At 48.3% G+C, this 25,601-nt stretch overlaps 1 protein-coding gene across 5 annotated transcripts in view; it reads left to right on the top strand.

Moving 5' to 3' along the window:
• FAM168A (family with sequence similarity 168 member A) overlaps positions 1-25,601 on the top strand; it is a 343,581-nt gene that overhangs the window by 269,553 nt on the left and 48,427 nt on the right. For all 5 annotated transcript variants that reach the window (XM_054015869.1, XM_054015872.1, XM_054015870.1 and 2 more), the window contains one exon: positions 8,708-8,788. In XM_054015869.1, coding sequence (XP_053871844.1) covers positions 8,708-8,788 — 81 coding nt within the window. The remainder of the gene's footprint in view (positions 1-8,707; positions 8,789-25,601) is intronic.

The following is a 25,601-nucleotide window of genomic DNA, read 5'->3' as shown; positions in this document are numbered from 1 at the left end:
CTGCATGATCTCCCTGGCCTCCATCATCCCTTCTCTGGATCTGGGAGATCCGCCCTCGATCTGAAGGATGCGTACTTTTACATCGCCATCTTCAAGGGACACAGAGGCTTCCTCTGGTTTACAGTAGGTCCCAACCACTATCAGTTTGTGGTCCTCCCATTTGGCCTAGCGACAGCACTGCGGGTATTTACCAAGTGCATGTCGGTGGTGACTGCATACCTCAGACATCGGGGTGTCCAGATCTACCCGTACCTCGATGACTGGCTATTCAGAGACACAGACAAGTACAAAAGGATGTTACGAGGCTGTTAGCCACTTGCTGTCACCTTGGCCTGTTGGTAAACGATCAAAAATCCACGTTAATTCCAGTACAGAGGATAGAGTTCATCGGAGCGGTGCTTGACTTGACCTGCACCAGGGCGTTCCTGCTGCTGGAGAGATTCACGGCATTGACGGACCTCATCATTGAAGTCCCCGTGTTTCCCCTGACCACAGCCAGGGTTTGCCTGAACCTCCTAGGTCACATGGCAGCGTGCACATATGTGGTGCGCCACACCAGGCTCCGGATGCAACCCCTGCAGCAATGGCTGGTGATGGTCTACTCCCAGTCAAGGGACCTCCTGGAAAAGGTTGTTACCAACCCCGCAACGATACTTACCTCGCTGTGATGGTGGACTGACCCCGGAAAAGTCCTGGAAGGAGTTCCCTTCGTCAGCACTACACACTCACTCAAGTTGGTTTCGGATGCCTCGGACCTTGGCTGAGGGTCGCACCTCGGCACTCTCCAGACCCTGGGTATGTGGTCCCCACAGGAAATGACACTACACATAAACGTCAAAGAGCTCAGGGCGGTGTGCAGGGCATGCACGGTCTTCCTACTTCACCTGTCGGGCAGAGTGGTCAGAGTCTTGACAGACAACATAGGTTCGATGTTCTACATCAACAGACAAAGGGGAGCGCGGTCTTCGGCCCTCTGCCAAGAGGTACTCCATCTCTGGGACTTCTGCATTGACCACAGACTCCATCTAGAAGCATGTCACCTTCCGGGTACCAAGAACACACTAGCAGATACCTAAGCATGGACTTCTCCTCTCACCACGAGTGGGTGCTCCATCCGGAGGTAGCTGGCACGATCTTCCAGAGGTGGGGAACGCCTCAAGTGGATTTGTTCGCCACCTGGCAGAACAGGAAGTGCCACAGGTTTTGCTCCAGATAGGGTCTGGGCAAGGGCTCCCTCTCCGATGCCTTCCTCCTGCTGTGGGCAGGAAGCCTGATGTACGCGTTACCTCTGGTTCCGCTCATCCGCAAGGTGATTGCGAAAATCAAGAGAGAGAAGGCTCATGATCGCCCCGGCATGGCCTCGCCAGCACTGGTTCGGGATGCTGTCGAGCCTGGCAGCAATCCCTCCCTGGCCCCTGCCGAACCGATTGGACCTGCTGTCAGAGGATGACAGTCGACTCTTGCACCCCAATCTCACGTCCCCCCGCCTCACGGCATGGATGTTGCGTTGCTGACCCCTGAGGAACAGGCCTGGTTGGAAAGGGTCCAGAAGGTCCTCCCCAAGAGTAGAAAGCCCTCGACTAGACAGACTTACCTGGCAAAGTGGATGAGGTTCTCCTGCTGGGCAGCCAAACGGGGCATCTCCCCCTTTGCATTCTTGGGTGCAATCTATCTTAGACTACCTGCTTCATTTGAGGAACCAGGGCCTGGCACACTCCACTATCAGGGTGCATCTGGCGGCCATTTCCACCTTTCATCCACCAATCCAGGGATAGACAGTGTTCTCCCATGACACGATAGTCAGGTTCCTCAGGTCTTGAGAGACTTTTTCCACAAGTTCGGTCCCCAGTCCCTCAGAGCAATCTCAACTTGGTTCTGTCCAGGCTCACGGGCCCGCCCTTTGAGCCTTTGGCCTCGTGCTCCCTGTTTCCCCTATCATGGAAGGTAGCTTTCCTGGCAGCTGTGATATCGGCAAGGCGAGTGTCCGAGCTGCGAGCCCTGACCTCAGAGCCACCATACACGGTCTTCTATAAGGACAAGGTCCAGCTCCGGCCCAGGTTGGCCTTCCTTCCCAAGGTGGTGTCTATTTTCCACAGGAGCCAGGATATCTTCCTTACAGTCTTCTGCCACAAGCCCCATAAGACTGGTGAAGAGAGGCGCCTTCATGCTTTGGACATGAGAAGGGCCCTGGCTTTCTACCTAGGCCGGACAAAGCCTTTCCATAAGTCAACTCATCTTGTCATTGCTACAGCTAACAGAATGAAAGGCCTGCCGGTGTCCACACAGAGGATTTCTAACTGGATCACCTCTTGCATTCGCACCTGCTATGAGTTGGCGGGAGTCCCTCCGCCACCAATCGTCAGAGCCCACTCGACCAGAACACAGGCATCTTCGGCGGCCTTCCTGGCACACTTCCCGATCCAGGACATCTGTCGAGCCGTGACGTGGTACTCGGTGCACATGTTCACGGCCCACTACACATCACTCAGCAGGCCAGGGATGACGCTGGGTTCGGCAGAGCTGTGTTGCAGTCTACACGTCCGTGAACTCCTACTCACCTCCAAGGGGTACTACTTGGGAGTCACCTAAGTTGAATCGACATGAACAAGCACTTGAAGAAGAAAAGACAGTTACCTTTTTCCGTAACTGGTGTTCTTCAAGATGTGTTGCTCATGTCTATTCCACAACCCGCCCTCCTTCCCCACTGTCGGAGTTTCCGGCAAGAAGGAACTCAGGATGGGGGGAGCCGGCGGCACCCTATATATTGCGGCATATGCATGCTACTCCAGGGGGCGTCAGAGCCGGTCCCCTATGGATACTGCTAAGGGAAAAAAACTTCTGGCACCAGTGCATGTAGAGAGCACAGATACCTAAGTTGAATGGACATGAGCAACACATCTTGAAGAACCCCAGCTACAAAAAGGGTAACTGTATTTTCTGTTCCTGACTCTGCTGTTTGCATGCTGGATGACTGGGCAAGTGACTTCACCTCTCTGTGCCTCACTTTTTCATCTATTAAATGGGGGGTAATGATCCTGACCTCCTTTGTAAAGCATTTTCAGATCTATGGATGAAAGTACTATGTAAGAGCTAGGTGGTATTGTTATTATATAGTAGAAATAGAGTTGAAAGTATTATATGGAATATGTGCCTTGTCTCTTTAAAGGCAGACAGTGAGCTGGAGTCAATTTGACACCTCCAGCCAGGACAATCAACTTGCAGGAGCTGCGTCATTAGGATGGAACAAAGAGAAGAGGACCCTTGAAGTGGGGGAGGTTTATTTAGAAATAAGATAGGAAAGGGGTACAGGAGAGACAGGAACCCATACCTGTTTTCTGTAAGGCAATGAATGCAATCCTGACTGGAGTTGGAATGCATACAGTGGCTATATTAATGAGTGACTGTCATTGCCTGCTCTTTGAAGACGCCTTCATAGATCATGGAAGGATGGGGCAGATGAAAGTAATCTGAAAAGGGGTGTAGGGACCAGAGAGACAAGGAAGTGGGAGGATACATACTCAAGGCAGGATCTGTAGAGACTGCCCTGCCAGAGGGCAAGGGAGGCAGAAGAAGGACAAACTCTAGCAGTGCAAGAGTTTGCTCGTTGACCATGATGACCTGGATTGTGCCCCAGTAGATTAGTTTGTGCAGAGGGTAAGGCTGGCTGGGCTGTGGAGACCATTCCTTTTGTTGCAGTCTCCAACTCCAACAGTTTCTTGCTGCTGTTTGGGAACTTCTTACAGATTGTCCTACGAGGTCAAAAACCAAAACAACACCTGCTCAGCCTCTAAGATCCTGTCTAGATTAGGGTGCAAGGTCTGGTGTTCAAGTCAAGTGAAGCCAGGGAACATACACTGTCTTTAATACATGTTAAATTGGTTGAGTTATAGCCTAGGGGTGAGCCCTAACTGCCGGGCTAGGTGGTCCGTCTGTGTGTGTCTCACTCGCAGTGTCTCCTGTTGAAACTGTTCCACTTTGTATGAATAATAAACATTCACTGGGCCAGAGAGAGAGAGACTGACTCTATAGCCCAGTGATCAGGGCACTGCCGTGAGAGACCCATGGGTTTCCTAGGTGAGTGCCTTAGTCGTTGGACTAGTGGATATTTTGAGCTGGGATCTTTCTGTGCAAAAAATGTTGAAAGGTCTCAGTTTTGTTCTTCATGGTACTGAAAACAAATACCAAAGTTTCCTTTTTTTGGCCCAGCCAGCCCTAGCTAACATGTTCTTAAAGCTCACCCTTTATCCTGGTCTAGACAAAGCCTAACACAGGGAACGAAGGAAGGCTATATAGAGCCTTTCCTGCTTGAGCAAAAAAGGGGGATCATTTCCTACAAGCCGTGCTGCTTTCAGGGCAGAGATCTTAAATATGAACTGCAAACAGGGCCGGCTCCAGGCACCAGCCAACCAAGCACGTGCTTGGGGTGACACCTTGTAAGGGGCGGCCAAACTTCAGGTGGCGTGGCGGCGCTCGGGTTCTTTTTTTCTTTTGGTTCAGCAGGGCAGAGCTCAAGGTTTTTTGTTTGTTTGTTTCAGCGGGGCAGGGCGGCGCTCGGGGGGGTTGTTTCGGCGTGGCAGGGCGGCGCTGGGGGGGTTGTTTCGGCGTGGCAGGGCGGCGCTCGGGGGGGTTGTTTCGGCGTGGCAGGGCGGCGCTCGGGGGGCGTTGTTTCAGCGGGGCAGGGCGGCGCTCGGGGGGTTTGTTTCAGCAGGGCAGGGCGGCGCTGGGGGGGGTTGTTTCGGCGGGGCAGGGCGGCGCTCGGGGGGGTTGTTTCGGCGGGGCAGGGCGGCGCTCGGGGGGGTTGTTTCGGCGGGGCAGGGCGGCGCTCGGGGGGGTTGTTTTGGCGGGGCAGGGCGGCGCTCGGGGGGGTTGTTTCGGCGTGGCAGGGCGGCGCTGGGGGGGTTGTTTCGGCGGGGCAGGGCGGCGCTCGGGGGGCGTTGTTTCGGCGGGGCAGGGCGGCGCTCGGGGGGGGTTGTTTCGGCGGGGCAGGGCGGCGCTGGGGGTGGGGCTTGTTTCGGCGGGGCAGGGCGGCGCTGGGGGGGTTGTTTCGGCGTGGCAGGGCGGCGCTCGGGGGGGTTGTTTCGGCGTGGCAGGGCGGCGCTCGGGGGGCGTTGTTTCGGCGGGGCAGGGCGGCGCTCGGGGGGGGTTGTTTCGGCGGGGCAGGGCGGCGCTGGGGGTGGGGCTTGTTTCGGCGGGGCAGGACGGCGCTGGGGTGGGGGCTTGTTTCGGCAGAGTGGAGCTACTTTTTTTTTTTTTTTTTTTGGCTTGGGGCAGCAAAAAAGTTAGAGCCGGCCCTGACTGCAAACACCTAATGACCATAGATGAGAACAGAGTTTAAAAGGCTTTAAGTGGCACAAGAGCAGTCTTCATGGATCTTGCAGGTTTCCCAGCGTAGGTGAACATACTGAAAAGGTTTCTGACATGAAAAGTTTGTGCTGGGGTTTTCTCCCTCCTAGCCCAATTCAGCTCCAGCTCCTCCTTGTCTCCTTGCCAGCTACCCTTGTGGGCTCACAAAAAAGTTACTACAACTTCAAGCAACTTGTTTGGCAGTTTGCCTGGCTGTAGGGCTGGTAGGAATGATGGCACATGGTCTCTGCCTTGGCACTTTGCAAGCCACAGAGCCCATCTTTTTGGGGGAGGGGGGTATCATGGGAGTCACAGTCTGGGTGCTCTGGAACTGCTCTGAGTGAAGCCAGTCACGACTCTGGTGCAGCAGGACTCCCCTCTCTGGTCACTCTTACACCATGGCAGGAAGCTGCTTTGGTTTTGGCGCTTCCTGACCTCGGAGCACGCAGCACCCCTGTTCACCCCATGAACTTCCGGTAGTGAATCCACCTGGATGGGACACCTGGGGAAGCCTTACACCCCCCTGTGCACCCCATCTTCGTAGTCAGCAGTTACTCTCACCCAGCGTTGAAAAACAGAAGCGTTTATTAGTCGACGGGAACACAGCCTAAAACAGATATTGTTAGGACAGAAATCAGGAATTTTCAACAAGGTCCATCCTGGGGGGCTCCAGGGCCTGGTGCCCTGGATTCCCCCACCCCCGAGTACCAAAACAAGAGACTGACCAGTTTCCACCAGCCCAGCCTCCGACCCCCATGGCACCTACTCTGTCCTTTGTCCCTTTCTCTCTCCCCCCCAGGGGCCCAGTCTGTTAATACATGTGCAATGGATGTGTGTTATATCCTGAAAAATAGCTATAAACAGGCTGTGGCAATATGGACATCATTTCGAGTGGGGGGAGGTACGTCAAAAAAAGAAAATGAATCTTCTAATGAATGTGAAACTAAGTGTGGATATTTCTGACTTGACTTCTTCCTCATTAGGGTTCTGGGTGCAATCACTGAATCTATAAATAACTTTCCTAAGAGCTGCTTGATTGCTAAAATCCTGTATATTCCCAAACACATCAACAACATGGTTTTATATAGGGGGGAGGGGGAATCTGTTAAACCTCAGCATATCCAGCATTAATGATAGCAATTTTTAATTAACCTGATTTAGAAGCCAATTGTAATACTGATGAAAATGAAAGGGTAGAACATACAGTAATTTATTCCAGTACAGTGGTCATTACTGTTGAATTAAATTTATTCAAATTAACTTTAAAAAAAATCTTTGTAGCACTAGGCTTAGCGCTGGATGCCATGCTCTGGAGATTGAGTTAGCGTACAAGCTTGGACATTGTATAAGTGTATGCATGGCTGTGCAAGCGGTTTGGGGCAAAGTGAGGGAAGCTCAGGGGGAGTAAAGACCAATCTTGGTCTTGTTTAGAAGAGAGAAAAAAAATCAGTCTGTGGTCTTTTACTAACTGCCCCTCTACGGGACGTGCTGGTTACAGGAAGATGGTCCTTGTCAGTTCAACATAGGAAACTGCCTCGGATTCACTTTCTCCTCCACAGAACAGTTCCTACCTCTGTGGGCACAGGGCCGGCTCTGGCTTTTTTGCTGCCCTAGGCAAAAAAGCCACCCGACGCCCCCCAGCCCGGCCGCGGCCTGCAATCCCCGACTGGCCAGAGAGCCGGGGGGAGGGTGGCGAGCCCAGCCGGGGCTCTCCGCTCTCCCCGGCGGCCTGAGCGCTGGGGGGGGGCGGAGAGCCCCCGGCTGCCAGAGTGCCAGGAGGAGGGCGGAGAGCCTGGCCGGGGCTCTCCACTTTACCTGGCGGCCAGAGCACCGGGGGGAGGGCGGCGAGCCCACCGCGGCTCTCCGCTCTCCCCGACTGGCCAGAGCACCGGGGGGAGGGTGGGGAGTCCGGCCGCGGCTCTCCGCTCTCCCCGACCGGCCAGAGTGCCGGGGGGAGGGCGGCGAGCCTGGCTGGGGACGCTTTCCCCGACCAGCCGGAGTGCCGGGGGAAGGGCGGCGAGCCCAGCGGGGGCCCCGCCCCGCCGCCCCCCTCCAGGTGCTGCCCCAAGCACATGCTTGGTGTGCTGGTACCTGGATCCGGCCCTGTGTGGGCAGCAGTTGTTCAACAGCGCACAACACCATGGTCCAGCAGGAAGTGAACCTGTAGGGCTGTTGAACCTGCATGAGCGGTTTAGCTAGAAAGACTGTAACTGAGTTGGAATGAAGTACTCAGTCTTTGAAATAGGCCAAAAGCTGTGGCGCTTTAAAAAAAGCCAAACAAACCAACCAGTCCCCCACAGGCTGAACTCCAGATAGAAGAGGAGAACATACAAGAACATTGTAGTGTACTGAGAAAAGCATGCTGCTGGATGTGTGCATTGTGTATGTATGCATATGTTTATGAAAGCACATGATGGAATGATTTTCAGGTGTACAGTAAATGATGCTTTTCAGGAGGGGTTAGGGTCCTGTTGACTTCAATTGCACTGCTTATGTGAGCAAGGGTTGAAAAATAGGGCTTTTAGTTTTAAAAATTATTTTTCTCTGAATTCACTGGGACCTATATGTCCCTAGCTGATTGAAGAAGGATCATTTGTAGCCTTTGTTAAAATGCCTATTAAAACCATTTGCCTTACCTGTTAGTTCCAAAAGGTACAAATTGTCTTGCTTGTCATTTTCTAGGAGGCTTGGCAGATAATTGGGTACCTCCTATTAACGATAGTTGTGCAAGTGATGAGTGGCCCCAAGAGCTGTAGTGCTTTCATGCAATGTCTCTAGCTTTTCCATAACAAGGGAATCTGGCTTACAGAAACTCTGCTGATGATGGGGAAGGGCCCACCTGAATAAAGTGCTGACCCTTTGCTGCGAGACGTAGAGCTCTCTCAGTTCCCGGTGGGAGTAGGACTAAACGGGATTGGATCATAAAGAAGCAGTAGCATAACTTTCTAATTTAAGATCTGTTTTTAAATTCAGTGATTTGTCTATTTAGCAAAATGAAGACTTAATAAAACGTGTGTGCTCCAATCTTGACATTTTATTGCGAGTTCAGTAAGACTAATACATCCCGTTAATATGTAGTGTAGTGTTTTACAGAACAGGTAGTTTTCTACAGAATACGCTGAATATTCCTGTGTTCTTCAACAGTTTCCAGGAGAATAGTATTTCAGTATTGAAGATGACCAGGGAAAACTATTACTATGTTCTGTGCTGTCTACGTTTCCTGCCCATCTGATAATATATGTTTATATCTCAGCTGTGCCAATCATCCTTTTGTTTAGACAGATTTTTTTTTCCTCCTAGGGTGCTCTCTTTTCTCCTTACTCTTATTGACAGAAGTGTATTTTCTCTGTCCTTCTCATTGCAGGTTATCCAACTGGGTATCCCACAGCTGCCCCTGCCTACAATCCGAATATGTATCCAACCAGTAGCCCTGGCTATGCCCCAGGTAAAAACAACTTTTCATTCTGGAAACAGTTCACGACGTGCTTAAGGATACAAGAGAGTTTCACTCATTTGCCCTTTGTTAACTGGCACGTGGAACCCTGCTGTCACCATATGTTTTTCAGCAAATAGTACAGAGACTGTAGTAAACTCCCCCATTACTTCACAAAATATGTCACCACATGTTTCCCAATCCCTGTCATAGGTATGTCTATGGCCCCCTCACTACAGCATCTGAGCTCCCACACAATCTTTACTGTATTTATCGTCACGATACCTCTGTGAGGCAGGGCAGCACTATTATTATGGGGAACTGAGGAAGTAACTTGCCCAAGGTCACATAGGAAGTCTATGGCAGAGCAAGAAATTGAACCCTGGTCTCCCAAGCCTTCAGCTAGTAGCCCAATCACTGGACCATCCTTCCTCTCTAGAATGTTATCAAAAGTATCATTATAAAGAATTAAAACAGAGCTGCATTGTCATATAGGTGAACACAGAACATGTTGTAATGGTGATAATCCTATGTTGTAATGGATTATCCTTCCTTTTCAGTGCGTGCACTTAATCAATAATTGGCAACATTCAATAATTCACAATAAATTGTTCCTGCGCATCATCAGTGCAAATTAGCGAGGTTCCACTGGTGATTAATTTTGAATATTCTAAAGTAATTTTCTTGCCTAAGCAAACCACTTGCGTTTCATGCATTTTGAGCCCAAACCTTGAAGTCCTTACTCAAGCTATATTCTCCTTGGAGCCAGTAGAAGATTTCCTTTAGACCCCAATTCAGGAAAGGGTCCCTATTCAAGAAATCACTTAAGTATGTGCTTAAAGTTAAGCATCTGCTTAAGAGTTTTTCTCAATCAGGGTCTCAGGTGGAACAAATAAAAACCCTTATTCATGTTGACTAGTTCCTTACACTATGAGCAGGCTCTGAGACTTCAGGGGAACTACTCGTTTTGTAAGGTACTACTCAATATGACTGAGGATGGCAGAATCAGGGGCTAAATAAGTGCTTCAGGTAGGGTGACCAGACAGCAAATGTGAAAAATCGAGATGGGGGTGGGAGGGTAACAGGAGCCTATATAAGAAAAAAAATCCAAAAATCAGGACTGTCCCTATAAAATCGGGACATCTGATCACCCTAGCTTCAGGATATGACCCTTGTTTATTTTTTGCTTCGTACACAATGTAATTTAAATAGTACATAGGAGTTTAGGGATAATGGTAGGATGACAAATGGGAATGAGGATATGGAGGTAGATATTACCACATCCGAGGTAGAAGCCAGACTCGAACAGCTTAATGGGACTAAATCGGGGGGCCCAGATAATCTTCATCCAAGAATATTAAAGGAACTGGCACATGAAATTGCAAGCCCATTAGCAAGAATTTCTAATGAATCTGTAAACTCAGGGGTTGTACCATATGACTGGAGAATTGCTAACATAGTTCCTATCTTTAAGAAAGGAGGAAATGGTGATCCGGGCAACTACAGGCCTGTTAGTTTGACATCTGTAGTATGCAAGGTCTTGGAAAAATTTTTGAAAGAGAAAGTAGTTAAGGACATTGAGGTCAATGGTAATTGGGACAAAATACAACATGGTTTTATAAAAGGTAGATTGTGCCAAACCAACCTGATCTCCTTCTTTGAGAAGGTAACAGATTTTTTAGATATAGGAGAAACAGTGGATCTAATTTACCTCGATTTCAGTAAGGCATTTGATACGGTTCCACATGGGGAATTATTAGCTAAATTGGATAAGATGGGGATCAAAATGAAAATTGAAAGGTGGATAAGGAACTGGTTAAAGGGGAAACTACAACGGGTTGTACTGAAAGGTGAACTGTCAGGCTGGAGGGAGGTTACCTAGTGGAGTTCCTCAGGGATCGGTTTTGGGACCAATCTTATTTAATCTTTTTATTACTGACCTTGGCACAAAAAGTGGGAATGTGCTAATAAAGTTTGCGGATGACACGAAGCTGGGAGGTATTGCCAATACAGAGAAGGACCGGGATATCATACAGAAAGATCTGGATGACCTTGTAAACTGGAGTAATAGTAATAAGATGAAATTTAATAGCGAAAAGTGCAAGGTCATGCATTTAGGGATTAATAACAAGAATTATTGTTACAAGCTAGGGACGCATCAGTTGGAAGTAACAGAGGAGAAGGAGGACCTCGGAGTATTTGTTGATCACAGGATGACTATGAGCCGCCAATGTGATATGGCTGTGAAAAAAGCTAATTCAGTCTTGGGATGCATCAGGCGAGGTATTTCCAGTAGAGATAAGGAGGTGTTAGTACCGTTATACAAGGCACAGGTGAGACCTCATCTGGAATACTGTGTGCAGTTCTGGTCTCCCATGTTTAAGAAGGATGAATTCAAACTGGAACAGATACAGAGAAGGGCTACGAGGATGATCCGATGAATGGAAAACCTGTCTTATGAAAGGAGACTCAAAGAGCTTGGCTTGTTTAGCCTAACCAAAAGAAGGCTGAGGGGAGATATGATTGCCCTCTATAAATATATCAGAGGAATAAATACCAGGGAGGGAGCAGAATTATTTAAGCTCAGTACCGATGTGGACCCAAGAACAAATGGATATAAACTGACCATCAGGAAGTTTAGACTTGAAATTAGATGAAGGTTTCTAACCATCAGAGGAGCGAAGTTCTGGAACAGCCTTCCAAGGGGAGTAGTGGGGGCAAAAGACATATCTGGCTTCAAGACTAAGCTTGATAAGTTTATGGAGGGGTTGCTATAATGGGATAGCCTAATTTTGGCAATTAATTCGTCTTTGACTACTAGCAGTAAATATGCCTGATGGCTTGTGAAGCGATGTTAGATGGGGTGGGATCTGAGTTACTACAGAGAATTCTTTCCTGGGTGTCTGGCTGGTGAGTCTTGCCCACATGCTCAGGGTTTAGCTGATCGCCATATTTGGGGTCAGGAAGGAATTTTCCTCCAGGGCATATTGGCAGAGGCCCTGGGGTTTTTTTGCCTTCCTCTGCAGCGTGGGGCATTGGAGATTTTGCTGGAAGATTCTCTGCATCTTGAAATCTTTAAACCATGATTTGAGGACTTCAGTGGCTCAGACACAGGTTTGATATAGGAGTGGGTGGGTGAGATTCTGGCCTGTGTTGTGCAGGAGGTCAGACTAAGGTCAGAAGGGACCATTATGATCATCTAAAGTCTATGATTCTATGATAGCATAAAAAGATGCAATATCTCCTTTTGTAACCACAATGTTTTTGAAGTATATAACATATTACCTGTTGCTTTTTAAGCCACAAGGTTGTTCTTACAGGGATATTGGCGGGGAGGGGTGAAGAAGCACAGGGACTAGAGGGCTGGGGTAGTGGCCATGGGGGAAGCAAGAACCCTGTGGGGAGGGAGTAGGGGAGAAGCCAGGATATAGGGACCTGGTGAGGATGGGGAGGAATGGTGTTTGGTGGTGGTGGAAGCAGGGGTCTGGAGGGATGTTAGAGGGGTGTGGAGCAGGAATCTGGGGTGGGAGGAAGTAATAGGGGTGTGGGATGGTAATGACTGGGGAAATAGGGATCCAGAGGCGATTGGGGGCATGGGGAATGGCGGTGGCAAAAGAAGCAGGGATGCAAGGGGGAGAAGTGGGTAGATGGGGGTGAAAGCAGGCAGCTGGAGTTGGGGGCATTGGAGATGGGATGGGGAAAGGAGGGACCTGGAATTTATGTGGGGAGGAAGGGACTGTTTATAACAAACCCTGGGTTTTTCAGTTCCATTTTCCAGCAGAAAAGCATTGTGCTGGAAATTTTTCGACCAGCTTTCTTAGTGACAATTATAGGATGTACCTAGTGTGCTAGAAGCTTATGACAGACAGTGACCCAGGGAAGCTTGATAAAGAGATTGTCTCTAGTAAATTTGAGAGTTAAGAGGTAAACCTTCGGAAGAGGACATCTGGGATGTTATTCTTCAGGATTATTACCTGTGTCAGGTGAGGGTATTGGATAGCAGGGATAAGGAGGTCAGTTTAAGAAAATGGTGCAAATAGTCAGAATTTAAATGTATAGGACCCTGAGGTAGATTTTGAGGTAGTCCTGATCTATACTGAGTAGAGGAATTGCACTTGTCCCAAAAGGAGGCTGATCAAATTAGCAATTGTGTTCTGCAGCACCAAGCAAAAACAGGAGTTGGAGTATGTGGAGTCTCTGATACAGTCACTCAAGGAGCAGGCGAGGAGAGAACGAGGAGAGCTCTGCAGCTTGGAGCCCCAGGAGGATAGTGCGTGTGAAGCTGGAGGGGAGTGAGCTACTGTGCAGTAGCCTCGATGGGAATTGATGACCCAGCTGAGTATGTGTGTGTCCCTCTTCTCAAGTGCTCTCATTCCAGCTGAACATCACCACTTAAAAGCTTGCTGCCAAATGAGTAGGGCCCTACCAAATTCACGGTCCATTTTGGTCAATTTCACGGTCATAGGATGTAAAAAATCATAAATTTCATGATTTCAGATATTTAAATCTGAAATTTCACAATGTTGTAACTGTCAGGTCCTGACCCAAAAGAGGGTAGTGGGGGGGGGGGGTGTCACAGGGTTATTGTAGGGGGGTTGTGGTATTGGCACCCTTACGTCTGCGCTGCTGCTGGCGACGGCACGGCCTTCAGAGCTGGGCGTCCAGAGAGTGGCAGCTGCTGGCCAGGAGCCCAGCTCTGAAGGCCGTGCCACTGCCAGCAGCAGCGCAGAAGTGAGGGTGGCCTGGAACGGTATTGCCACTCTTACTTCTGTGTGGCTGCCTTCAGAGCTGGGCCCTCAGCCAGCAGCTGCCACTCTCCGGCTGCCCATTGTCACCCTTACTTCTGCGCTTCTGCTGGCAGTGCTGCCTTCAGAGCTGGGCGCCTGGCCAGCGCCACTGCTTTCCGGCCACCCTGCTCGGAAGGCAGTGCTGAAGTAAGGGTGGCAATACCACGACCCCCCTAGTATAACCTTGCAACTCCCCCGCAACCATCTTTTGGGTCAGGACCCCCAGTTTGAGAAATGCTTGTCTCCCCTGTGAAATCTGTAGAGTATAGGGTAAAAGTGCACAAAAGACCAGATTTCACGGCCTGACACACGTTTTTCAGAGCCATGAATTTGGTAGGGCCAAAATGAAAATATCACATGGAGATGCTGGTGCATTCAGCAGCAAAGGAGTTAAAGCATAAGAGAAGCTTTAGCAGAGGCAGGCGCAAGGTATGGGCAAGTTCTGGCCACCTTCCAGGCATACCACCTCAGGGGAAATGTGGGAGGAAAAAGCATGTTTACAGTCAAGAATGATCCCAAGATTTCAGACCTTCAGAGCAACATTAAGGAGAGTGATGGCAGTGTCAGAGACATGGGACAAAGAGAACTTTTTACCCAGGAGGAAGACTTCAGGCTTTGATTCATTCAGTTGTAGGAAGTTATGTTTGGAGCCAATAATTGAAACCTTCTGTCCTGTTTGCGGGTTTTGGAGAGCTGCTGGCATACTTCCAGCTGGTTAACCAATCTTTTGGAATTCAGCCTGTGCTGATTGTCCACATGTGTGCTGTGCAATTAATAAAACCCAATGGAAAGGGGATCAAGTTACTAATATATATAAGGAGAGAGAAACTAAGAACAGATCCAGGAGAGAGAAGCAGTATTGAGTAACGGGTTAATAATGTACTTTAACTGATGGATTTTGGCAAAGGGAGGCAGGCATTTAAAGGTTCATCTACATTGCACTCTCCTTTTGGTAGCATATAGAGAACATACCCTACATGTCCCCCTAGCCTGGATATAATTAGCAGAATGTGGATGGCAAGTAGAGCAAGGACATGCCTGAGCCCCATGGATATGTACCTAGGTATGCACCCTACCTGCCCAAGCAGTGCCTCTCCCATCTATATGGTTGTTTTTAGCAGTGTAATGTCCTGCTGCACCTCTGTTGCTGGAGTCTTTCCCCGCCAGACGGAAGGACTCCAGCAGTGGGGAAAGAGTCTGGCAGCAGGGTTCTGGAAAGGCTCCAACAACCTTAGAAATGCACATGTAACATCTCATAGTGCTATGTACTATTCTCTGCGGACCAGACAGAGTCCAGGAAGGTTATTCATATGCAAGATGTGGAGTGAATGAACCAAAGGCTCTGTACTGTGCCCCGTACACAGTGTATCTTCAAAGGTTGTTTAAAAGCTTGTATGATATTATATTGCATTTGTTTGAAAAATAGCCCATGAAGAGAAATTGGAAAGATTAGGACTGCAGTTCAAAGAGAGAGGCGAGAAAGGTACATAAAATGATGAATGGTACAGACAAGATTAACCAGGGTCTCCTATTTTACAAATGCAAGAACCAGGAGAAAGTCAATGAAACTGAAAAGAAACAAGTAGTAAAATGATAATAGAAATTGTTTTGCACAACTCTTAGTTAACCTGGGGAACTCCATGCCACAAAGCATAATTGAGGAGAGGAGTTTAGCAAGATTTCAAGAGAGATGAGGTATGTATACTGATAATGAGAACATCTACACCTTACGTTAGATGGGACAAAAAAACATGAAGGATGGATGTACATCTTAATACTTCAGCACATAAGCCAGCCACTGACTGTGAAGGGTTAGGGACAGGTTATATAATATTTGACAGTTACAAGAACTCTGTCACCTTCTTCTGAAGCATCCGGATCAGACCATTGTCAAAGACAAGATGTCAAATTAAATGGCCCACTGGTTTGATCTGGTATGGGAATTTCAAAGAGATATCCTCAGATCAGGAAAGGCAAGCACTCAAAAGGGAGTCTCTTAATCTTTCTGACACTGCTTATTAAGCTCTGTAATGCTGGTGGTAACCAAACACTCAAACATCCAGAGATAAGTCGAACACCCCTTTTGGTAAACTGGAGCCAAGGGTGCTCAGCACACACCACAAAAACCTAAACAATCGCCACTAGATTCTAAGGGGGAAATCCAGAAGCCGTGGCTGAAGTTCATGTTGTTAAAGTAATTGCTGTAATTTAATTCTTGATTGTCCCAGTCCCCATCTCAGAGAAGCCACTACATTCCTCAACTTCTGACAGCCCTCCGCTCACATCACACCAGGCCTCTATTGATCCCTTAGTTACTGTGGCCAATTCTGAGGTTTCTGGTCCTCCATGCATGTTGCGAGCTTCTGGGTCCAATAACAACATGCATCCCCGTAAAGGCATACAAATATTTGTCTCAAACATTCTTCAGACATGCAAGGGGAGGGGAGTGCTTGGAGCCAGTAGATTTAACCATATTCTGTACAGATTTGAATAGTACTCAAACAAGCAGCTCTCCTAAGCTGTTCTCGTCAGATTCTCCTACTGTGATAGCAGAGTGCCTTATCTTTATGAAATAAATAACAGATAATAACAAATAACAGAATGGCAACAGTGCCTGGCACCATCCCTTCCTACATACTCCACAGCAGCTGTGGTGGACAGAGAAGGATTTTGTAGGCACTAAGGGTTACATTTTCAAAAGCGCTGAAATAACTAGGTCACCTAAGTCACATTTTTCAAAAGTGATTTTGGCCCATAGGAGCCTAGCTCTTTGGAGCCAAAGCCCCATTTGAAAATGGGACTCGGGTGTTTCTGGAGAGCAGAAAGTGTTACAACTCCCACTTCCTTGTGTATCTCCTACCAGACAGTACAGGTGAAGTCAGACTCGTTTCTTCTCTTTCGTGATTTCTCGCCGATTCTTATCATTCATTTGTAGAAGGGGTTTTAAAAATCAGCTGCTGTCAAACTAATGCTCCCAAATTGCTTATCAAACTGACAGTAGTTCAGAAATAAATCCGCTCCACACCTGACTCTCAATTTACACCCACTGCAAAACATTCTTTTACCTCACTTATGAAAAAGTTTGTAGGCGCATTTAATAAGAAGAAAGAAAGAAAGAAATCCCTGCAGTTAAAGACTGCTTCACCAGGCTATCAACATGTGGCTGAGTACGATTTTCTCTTAGGCTATATCTACACGGCACATCACTGTTGGCAGTGTGTAGGCTACACGCAGCCATCAGTGGTGATTAGCCACTGGGCCAACGGAGCTGTGCCCAGGCACCCTGGCCAATTGGGGGGCCCTGGAAAATGGGCACCCCCACGCCCTGACCCCACACTGCCTGCCCGCCCGGCGCTCCTGCCAGGGAGTGGGGTCAGAGCGCAGGGGCTTGCCCCGCTCTGCCAGCCTGCCAGGTGCTCCTTACACTGCTCTTCAGCCAAAATGCTTCTGAAATAAATGTGGTCAAACTTTACTAATTCTGGGTCACTGAGAACGAAAATGATGCTTAAAATTGTTGATTGGCTCTAGTTTTCAAGATATGCTATTGGGTCAGTATATACGACCCTTGACTTGGGCATGGCGGAGGATAAGTGAGTTATAAAGGGAAGGGATCTCAATTTAAACCAGAAATGACTAAAATACATCTTTGACTGGATCTATGAATAAATCTATGACTGGGTTTGGACAGTACTTGCTTTTTAGGCAAAACAATGAATGATGCAATCTAAAGCTGATATTGCGTCAGACATGATATGAATTGCATCATGTTATTCCTAGAAGTCATGGATGATGCAATCATAACGAAGCTTACATCACTCTGCTGAACAAATTGCCCTATATCAGCTCTAGAAATCATACAGTGTCGTGCTCTCTTATTTGTCAGTGTTTGATTTTGCAAAGGGACACATTTCTGTTTAGCCAAAGTGAGCAGAGATGCCTCGTACTTGTGTGAACAGTGCAGATAACTTCTGCTATGTTTGTGGTGAAGTGACTTTTGCATCACAAAAGCGGAGTATAACTACTATGGTTAAGAAGGCCTATCACCTTTATTTTGGCTGCAAAATTGGAGATCGGGACAAGAGGTGGGCCCCACACATATGCTGCAACACTTGTGCAACAAATCTTCGCCAGTGGTTGAACAGGAAAAGGAAATCTATGCCTTTTGCAGTGCCAGTGATTTGGAGAGAGCCAATAGATCATACCAGCAACTGTTACTTCTGCATGGTGCCTCCAGTTGGGAAAGGTGTGTCAAAGAAGAAAAAGTGGACTGTGCATTATCCAAACATTCCATCAGCTATATGCCCACGGAGAAGGACTGCCGGTTCCTGATTCATCAGAATCATTCTCACTTGAGTCAGACGAGGAAGAGGAAGAGGATGAAACTTCTGGTCCTGAACCATCAGTGTCACAGGACCCACATTTTCTCCCATCCTCCTCCCAAATCCTTGTCAGGGATTTGGAACTACCCAAGAGTAAGGCAGAGCTGTTGGGCTCCAGACTACAGCAGTGGAATCTCCTGGCAGGTGATGTTAGGGTTTCCATGTTCTGTGACCGTCCAAAGGATCTTGTCCCATTCTTCTTCATGGAAGGTGATCTTGTAGCCTGCAACAACATCGATGGTGTGATGGCAGCCCTCAACATCGTTCACGATCCAGATGGGTGGAGACTGATCATTGATTCATTGAAGACTAGTCTTAAAGCTGTTTTACTGCATAATGGCAATGTTTTGCCATCAATTCCAGTTGGTCATGCAGTCCATATGAAGGAAACCTATGACAACATGAAACAACTTTTGAGCTGCATAAACTATGACCAACATCAGTGGCAGCTTTGTGGCGATTTGAAGATTGTTGCTCTCTTGCTTGGTCTGCAGACTGGATACACAAAGTACTGCTGTTTTCTCTGCGAATGGGATAGTCATGCAAGAGATTCCCACTACATCAAGAAAGATTGGCCACTCCGACAGTCATTGGCGCCTAGGAGGAAAAGTGTTCAGCATCCACCACTTGTTGAATCAAGGAAGATTTTGTTACCACCCTTACACATCAAGCTGGGTCTGATGAAGAACTTTGTCAAGGCCATTGACAAAACACAAGCAGCTTTCAAATACCTCCGTGGAAAATTTCCAAGGTTAAGTGAAGCTAAGATAAAGGAAGATGTCTTTGATGGTCCTCAGATTCGTGAACTTCTTCAAGATGATGCATTTGACCATGCACTGTGTGGCAAGGAAAAGACGGCATGGAAAGCCTTCCAGTTAGTGGCAATAAATTTTCTTGGAAACAACAAGGCAGACAACTACAGGTTGTTGGTGGAAAACCTCCTCAAGGCATACAAAAGCCTTGGTTGCAACCTGTCACTAAAGATACATTTTTTGCACTCTCATCTAGATTTTTTTCCACCAAACTGCGGAGCAGTGAACGACGAGCACGGTGAGCAATTTCACCAGGACATTGCAACAATGGAGAAACGCTATCAGGGCAAATGGAGCCCATCAATGCTTGCGGACTATTGCTGGACAGTGACAAGAGATGCTCCATTTAATGAATACAAGAGACAAGCCAAGAAGCACCGAGTTACATAAACAGGACAGGTGAAATATTATCATGTAAAGCAACCATAAACACATGAAAAGACCTAGGTTTACAGTTTATGATTAAAACTCTACTATCTACACAATATACATAGACATAAAATGTAAAAACTTAAATATCTTAGAAACAGTAGCCAATCAGTTGTTTTAATTGTCATATTTGAATTCAGCACATCAAAATACATAATAAATAGCACATTTTATCTCTGAAGCAGATGACTTCTCAGAAATTGTAGACCAGTGTTATCAGTATACATACCTCATCTCTCTTGGAATCTTGCTGAATTCTTGTAATCAGTTATGCTTTGTGGCAGGGAGTTCCCCAGGTTAATTAAGCGTTGTGCAAAAAAAAAATGTATCATTTATCATACTGTTTGTTGCCTGGTTAATTGTCTCCGTACCATTCATCATTTTGTGTATCTCTTGCCTCTCCCTCTGAACTAATCCTTCCAATTTCTCTTCATGTGGTATTTTTCAAATTAAAAACCTTGTATGATATTATTGTATTTAACAGCCTTTGAAGGCACACCTTGTATGGGGCACAGCACTGAACCTTGGGTTCACTCATTCTATGTCTTGTATACAAATAACTTTCCTGGACTCAGACGGGTATACAGAGATTAGTACACAGTAGTATGAGATGTTGTGTATGCATTTCTAAGGTTGTAGGGAAAAAACGTGTGATATGTTATTTGAGAGATAGTGTGTGGTCCTGTGAATAAAACTGCATCCTACAGCATCCACATATGAGGCAGAGTTAAGTTGTATACGTATCCTTACTTTAACTCCTAGGCAAAGTTGACATCTCCGGAATTTCTAGGGCTTTTCTATGCAGCTAGCTTTCTCAAAGTCCTTCTCTACTTTTGTGAGTGATCCTCTTTAAAGTCCCAATCCTGCATCGTCATGATCACTAGCAGGGGAGTAGGGGGCTACATTAACTGATCCAAAAGCTCATTGGGAATATTTTTAATATCCAAAGCCATCCTTTGGGATTTAGTCCCTGCCACTGAAGTTAGGAGGACTTCAGCACCTTGCAGAGCCGGCCCTTTGTTAGGCCTTGTCTACACTACGAGAGTAGTTCGATTTTACTTAAATCGAATTTTTGGAATCGATATTGCAAAGTCGAACGTGTGTGTCCACACTAAGGACAGTAATTCGACTTTGTGAGTCCACACTAATGGGGAAAGCGTCGACATTGGAAGTGGTGCACTGTGGTCAGCTATCCCACAGTTCCCGGAGTCCCCGCTGCCCATTGGAATTCTGGGTGGAGCCGCAAATGCCTTCTGGGTAAAAAAAATGTGTCCAGGGTGCTTTTGGGTAACTGTCGTCATCCGTCCATCACTCCCGCCCTCCCTCCCTGAAAGCGCCGGCAGGAAATCAGTTCGCGCACTTTTCTAGTCAGTGACAGCGCGGACGCCACAGCACTGCGAGCATGGAGCCTGCTGCAACCATCACTGCAGTTGTGGCCGCTCTCAACGCCTCGCAACTTATCATACACCTTTCCCTGAGGCAGATGCAGAAAAGTCAGGCGAGGAGGCTACGTCAACGCGGTGATGGCCTGAAGTCTGAGAGTAGCACAGACCTCTCAGAAAGCAGGGGACCCAGCGCCGAGAACATCACGGTGGCAATGGGTCATGTTGTTGCCGTGGAAAGGAGATTCTGGGCACGGGAAACAAGCACTGAGTGGTGGGACCGCATAGTGCTGCAGGTCTGGGATGAATCCCAGTGGCTGCGAAACTTTCGCATGCGGAAGGGAACTTTCCTGGAACTTTGTGAGTTGCTGTCCCCTGCCCTGAAGCGCAATGACACCCGGATGCGAGCAGCCCTGACTGTCCAGAAGCGAGTGGCCATAGCCCTGTGGAAGCTTGCAACGCCAGACAGCTACCGGTCAGTCGCGAACCAGTTTGGGGTGGGCAAATCTACCGTGGGGGTTGTTGTGATGCAAGTAGCCAAGGCAATCATTGATGTACTGCTGCCAAAGGTAGTGACCCTGGGAAACGTGGAGGCGATCATAGATGGCTTCGCAGCGATGGGATTCCCAAACTGCGGTGGGGCCATAGATGGAACTCACATCCCTATCCTGGCACCGGAACACCAGGCCAGCCAGTACATTAACAGAAAGGGATACTTTTCCATGGTGCTGCAAGCACTGGTGGACCACAGGGGACGTTTTACCAACATCTACGTGGGATGGCCGGGCAAGGTTCATGACGCTCGTGTTTTCAGGAACTCTGGTCTGTTTAGACGGCTGCAGCAAGGTATTTACTTCCCGGACCACAAAATAACTCTTGGGGATGTGGAGATGCCTATAGTCATCCTCGGGGACCCAGCCTACCCGCTAATGCCCTGGCTCATGAAGCCCTATACTGGCGCCCTGGACACTGAAAAAGAACTCTTCAACTACCGGCTGAGCAAGTGCAGAATGGTGGTGGAGTGTGCTTTTGGACGTCTCAAGGGGAGATGGAGAAGCTTACTGACTCGCTGTGATCTCAGCGAAACCAATATCCCCATTGTTATTGCAGCTTGCTGTGTGCTCCACAATCTCTGTGAGAGCAAGGGGGAGACCTTTATGGCGGGGTGGGAGGTTGAGGAAAATAGCCTGGCTGCTGATTACTCACAGCCAGACAGCCGGGCGATTAGAAGAGACCAGCGGGAAGCGCTGTGCATCCGGAAGGCTTTGAAAGCAAAGTTCCTGAGTGAGCAGGGTAACCTGTGACTTTAAAGTTTGTGTATTGAGAAGCTAAACCTGCCCCCGTTTCTTTACCCAGTTAATGTTGACTATCCTATCCAGTTACATACCCCCTTCACCCCACTTCCAACACACGTTTCAAAATAAAAATAGTTCTACTTTGTTAAAGCACACCGTTTTCTTTAATACTGTATTCGCGGGAATTTTTTAAAACTGGGACGCAGACTGTGGTGCGGAGCGGGTGTACTGTAGTGGCGCGAATGCAGCTTCTAAACTCAAGGATTGACAGGCTCCGCTGCGGTGGGATGGTTGTTTCAACGGAGCCTGTCACCCCTCCTGATAGGGACTGTGTGTATGGGGGGGTCTATGTGACTTTGTGGCAGGGGGAGGACGGTTACAGATCCCCTGCTGTGTGGCTCTGTGATCCTGCCTAAGGACCGCCGCTTAAGATCTGTAACTGCCCTCCCCTGCCACAAAGTCACAGAGCAACCCACCCCCCACCACATAACATGAAAACAACCTCCCAGACTAACCAGGGTAACTAGTCACTGCATCACTGCACTATGTATGTGCCCTGCTGCTGTGCCTGCCCCCGACTATATACCCTGCCAAAGGTGACTGTCCTGTCGAATTACCAACCTCCTATCCCCCCCTCCTCCAAAAGAACATGATGGAAACAGTAGTTAACAGAAACGTATTTTTTATTATCAACCAAACATGGAACTGGGAAAGTGAAACTTGGACGGGGGCTTGTGTCAGGCGGGAAGGAAAGAACTTGTCAAATTTTGGGGAATGAGAGCCTTCTGCTGCTCGAGCTCTCTGCAGGGGTGGAGTGAGAGTTAGCAGGGACTCTGCCGCCTCTCCTTCTGTGCACTTTGGGTGAGGGGAGTATGGGACTTGGTGGCGGGGGAGGGCGGTTAGAGATGGACTGCAGCGGGGCTCTGTCCTCCTGCCTCCGTTCCTGCAGAACATCCACAAGGCGCCGGAGCGTGTCCGTTTGCTCCCTCATTAGTCCAAGCAGGGTTTGAGTCGCCTGCTGGTCTTCCTGACGCCACCTCTCCTCCCGATCCATGTTGGCTTGGTGCATTCGGGTCAAGTTCTCCCGCCACTGGGTCTGCTGTGCTGCCTGGGCTCTGGAGCAGGCTATAAGCTCCGAGAACATGTCCTCCCGTGTCCTCTTCTTCTTATGCCTAATCCGCGCTAGCCTCTGGGAGTGTGATGACAGGCTAGGTTGTGAGACAGTCGCAGATGGGGCTGTGGGAATGGGAAAAAGGGAGTGAATTCCTCAGAAAGATAAATGTAGTTGTGAACAAAGAACATAGTCTTTCTCTGTGAACAAGACCATGCACAGCACCTATCACATGCGCACTCAGCACAAGGTCGAATTCTCGGCCTTCGCATTCAGTGCCTGGGGTCTTCTACAGCACATTTGAGAAGACTCTCAGGAGAACGGAATTTCTGTTGCAGGCAGACATGGTAAGCCGTAGACTTGTGGCAGCTTAAAACTTTAATATTAGCAATGGCCTCATTTCACATTGAAATCAATGTCGGTCCCTGCTGCCAGCAATTCGGCAAGCAGGAAGTCTGCTCCTGTCCCACACCCTCGCGGCTGTCCCCGGGAACGATCCCTTTCGGCTGCCCCTCTCCCGCCTCCACCGCGTGGCTGCAAACCAGCGGTTACAGTTCTGTAAAGGAACGGCAAAGCAGTCCCAACACTAACATTCCCCTACCTCATTCAAAGCAGGTCATCATGAGCGACATCACCCTCATGAGGATCTCTGACAGCGAGAAAGAGCGAATGCTCCGGGAAAGCCTCCAAAGACCAGGGCCGTATGCCGCCATGCTGTGCAGAGCAATGATTCCAGAGTACTTGCTTGTCTCGTGGCGTGGCAACGTGTCCTACTACGGAGGACCCAATAAGGCCGCTCTCCCCAAGAACCTAATGCAGCGGATTTCCAATTACCTCCAGGAGAGCTTCCTCGAGATGTCACAGGAGGATTTCTGCTCCATCCCCGGACATATAGACCGCATTTTACTGTAGCTGCTGTAGCAGTGACTAACCAGTAGAGCGGCTTGGGCAGGACAATCATGCAAAACCGGACATTGCTAGATTTTTTTTCAATAGTTGCACTGCCCATGACTGAACCGTTAAGCTAATCAAACTAATCATGAGAAACCCATTTTTTTAATTGTTAATATTCCTGTTCTGTTACAAATAAATGTTTAGATTTTTACAACACTTACTGGCTGATCCTTCCCCAGATTCTGTGTCCGGGGTAACAGCTGGGGAGGGTTGGTAGGGGATCTCTGTAAGGGTGATGAAGAGATCCTGGCTGTCGGGGAAATCAGCGTTGTGAGCGCTGTCGACTGCCTCGTCCTCCTCATCTCCTTCCTCATCTTCCCCGTCCGCTAACATGTCCGAGGATCCAGCCGTGGACACTATCCCATCCTCAGAGTCCACGGTCACTGGTGGGGTAGTGGTGGCGGCCGCACCGAGGATGGAATGCAGTGCCTCGTAGAAACGGGATGTCTGGGGATGGGATCCGGAGCGTCCGTTTGCCTCTTTGGTCTTCTGGTAGCCTTGTCTCAGCTCCTTGATTTTCACGCGGCACTGCGTTACATCCCGGCTGTATCCTCTCTCTGCCATGTCTTTAGAGATCTTCTCGTAGATCTTTGCATTCCGTCTTTTGGATCGCAGCTCGGAAAGCACGGACTCATCGCCCCACACAGCGATGAGATCCAAGACTTCCCGATCAGTCTATGCTGGGGCCCTCTTTCTATTCTGAGATTGCACGGCCATCACTGCTGGAGAGCTCTGCATCGTTGCCAGTGCTGCTGAGCTCGCCACGATGTCCAGACAGGAAATGAGATTCAAACTGGCCAGACAGGAAAAGGAATTCAAATTCAAATTTTCCCGGGGCTTTTCCTGTGTGGCAGTTCAGAGCATCCGAGCTCGTACTGCTGTCCAGAGCGTCAACAGAGTGGTGCACTGTGGGATAGCTCCCGGAGCTATTAGCGTCGATTTCCATCCACACCTAGCCTAATTCGACATGGCCATGTCGAATTTAGCGCTACTCCCCTCGTCGGGGAGGAGTACAGAAGTCGAATTAAAGAGACCTCTATGTCGAACTAAATACCTTCACGGTGTGGACGGGTGCAGGGTTAATTCGATGTAACGGCGCTAACTTCGACATAAACGCCTAGTGTAGACCAGGCCTTAGCAGTCACTTCAGTATAGCCAACATACCCGGTATAATTAAAACAGAAAAATTAGGATTTTTAAGAAAAAACTGGTACAAAAGGAGCTTTCTATAGTATTCCATCCATGGCTATATGTGACAGAGTGGGGAATGTTCTCCACTATGTTAAATGGAATTGAATTTAAGTAATACTGTGGTTCAGTGGTTGAGTTAAAACCAGTGGTCTGTATCGATACAAGGAGCTTTTACTCAAATTGAATCAGTTTCTGTCATAGAGCAGGCTGGAAATAATCAAACTGCTGAAAGGAACATGCTGTCAAGGTTCATGCAACCCACTAAATATGTTTATAGTAGGGGAGACTCAACTTTATTTAAAGAGTTGTAATTTTGAAAATATAACCCAATTTTAAAATGTACATGTGGGTTGTTTTAGATGTTAAGACGTCAGCTGCCTTGCTGTGGAAGGCAGTACTGTACATTTTCAGACTCCAGAACTGCTGTTCTCAATTCTGTCCAGTTTACAGGCAAAGTGGTTTTACTGGGAAACATATTTGTATAG

This window comes from Malaclemys terrapin, chromosome 1 (assembly GCF_027887155.1).
Source record: "Malaclemys terrapin pileata isolate rMalTer1 chromosome 1, rMalTer1.hap1, whole genome shotgun sequence".
NCBI classification, from domain to species: domain Eukaryota; kingdom Metazoa; phylum Chordata; order Testudines; family Emydidae; genus Malaclemys; species Malaclemys terrapin.
The sequence above is the reverse complement of the archived record's forward strand: the minus strand, read 5'-3'. Positions and strand labels throughout refer to the sequence as shown.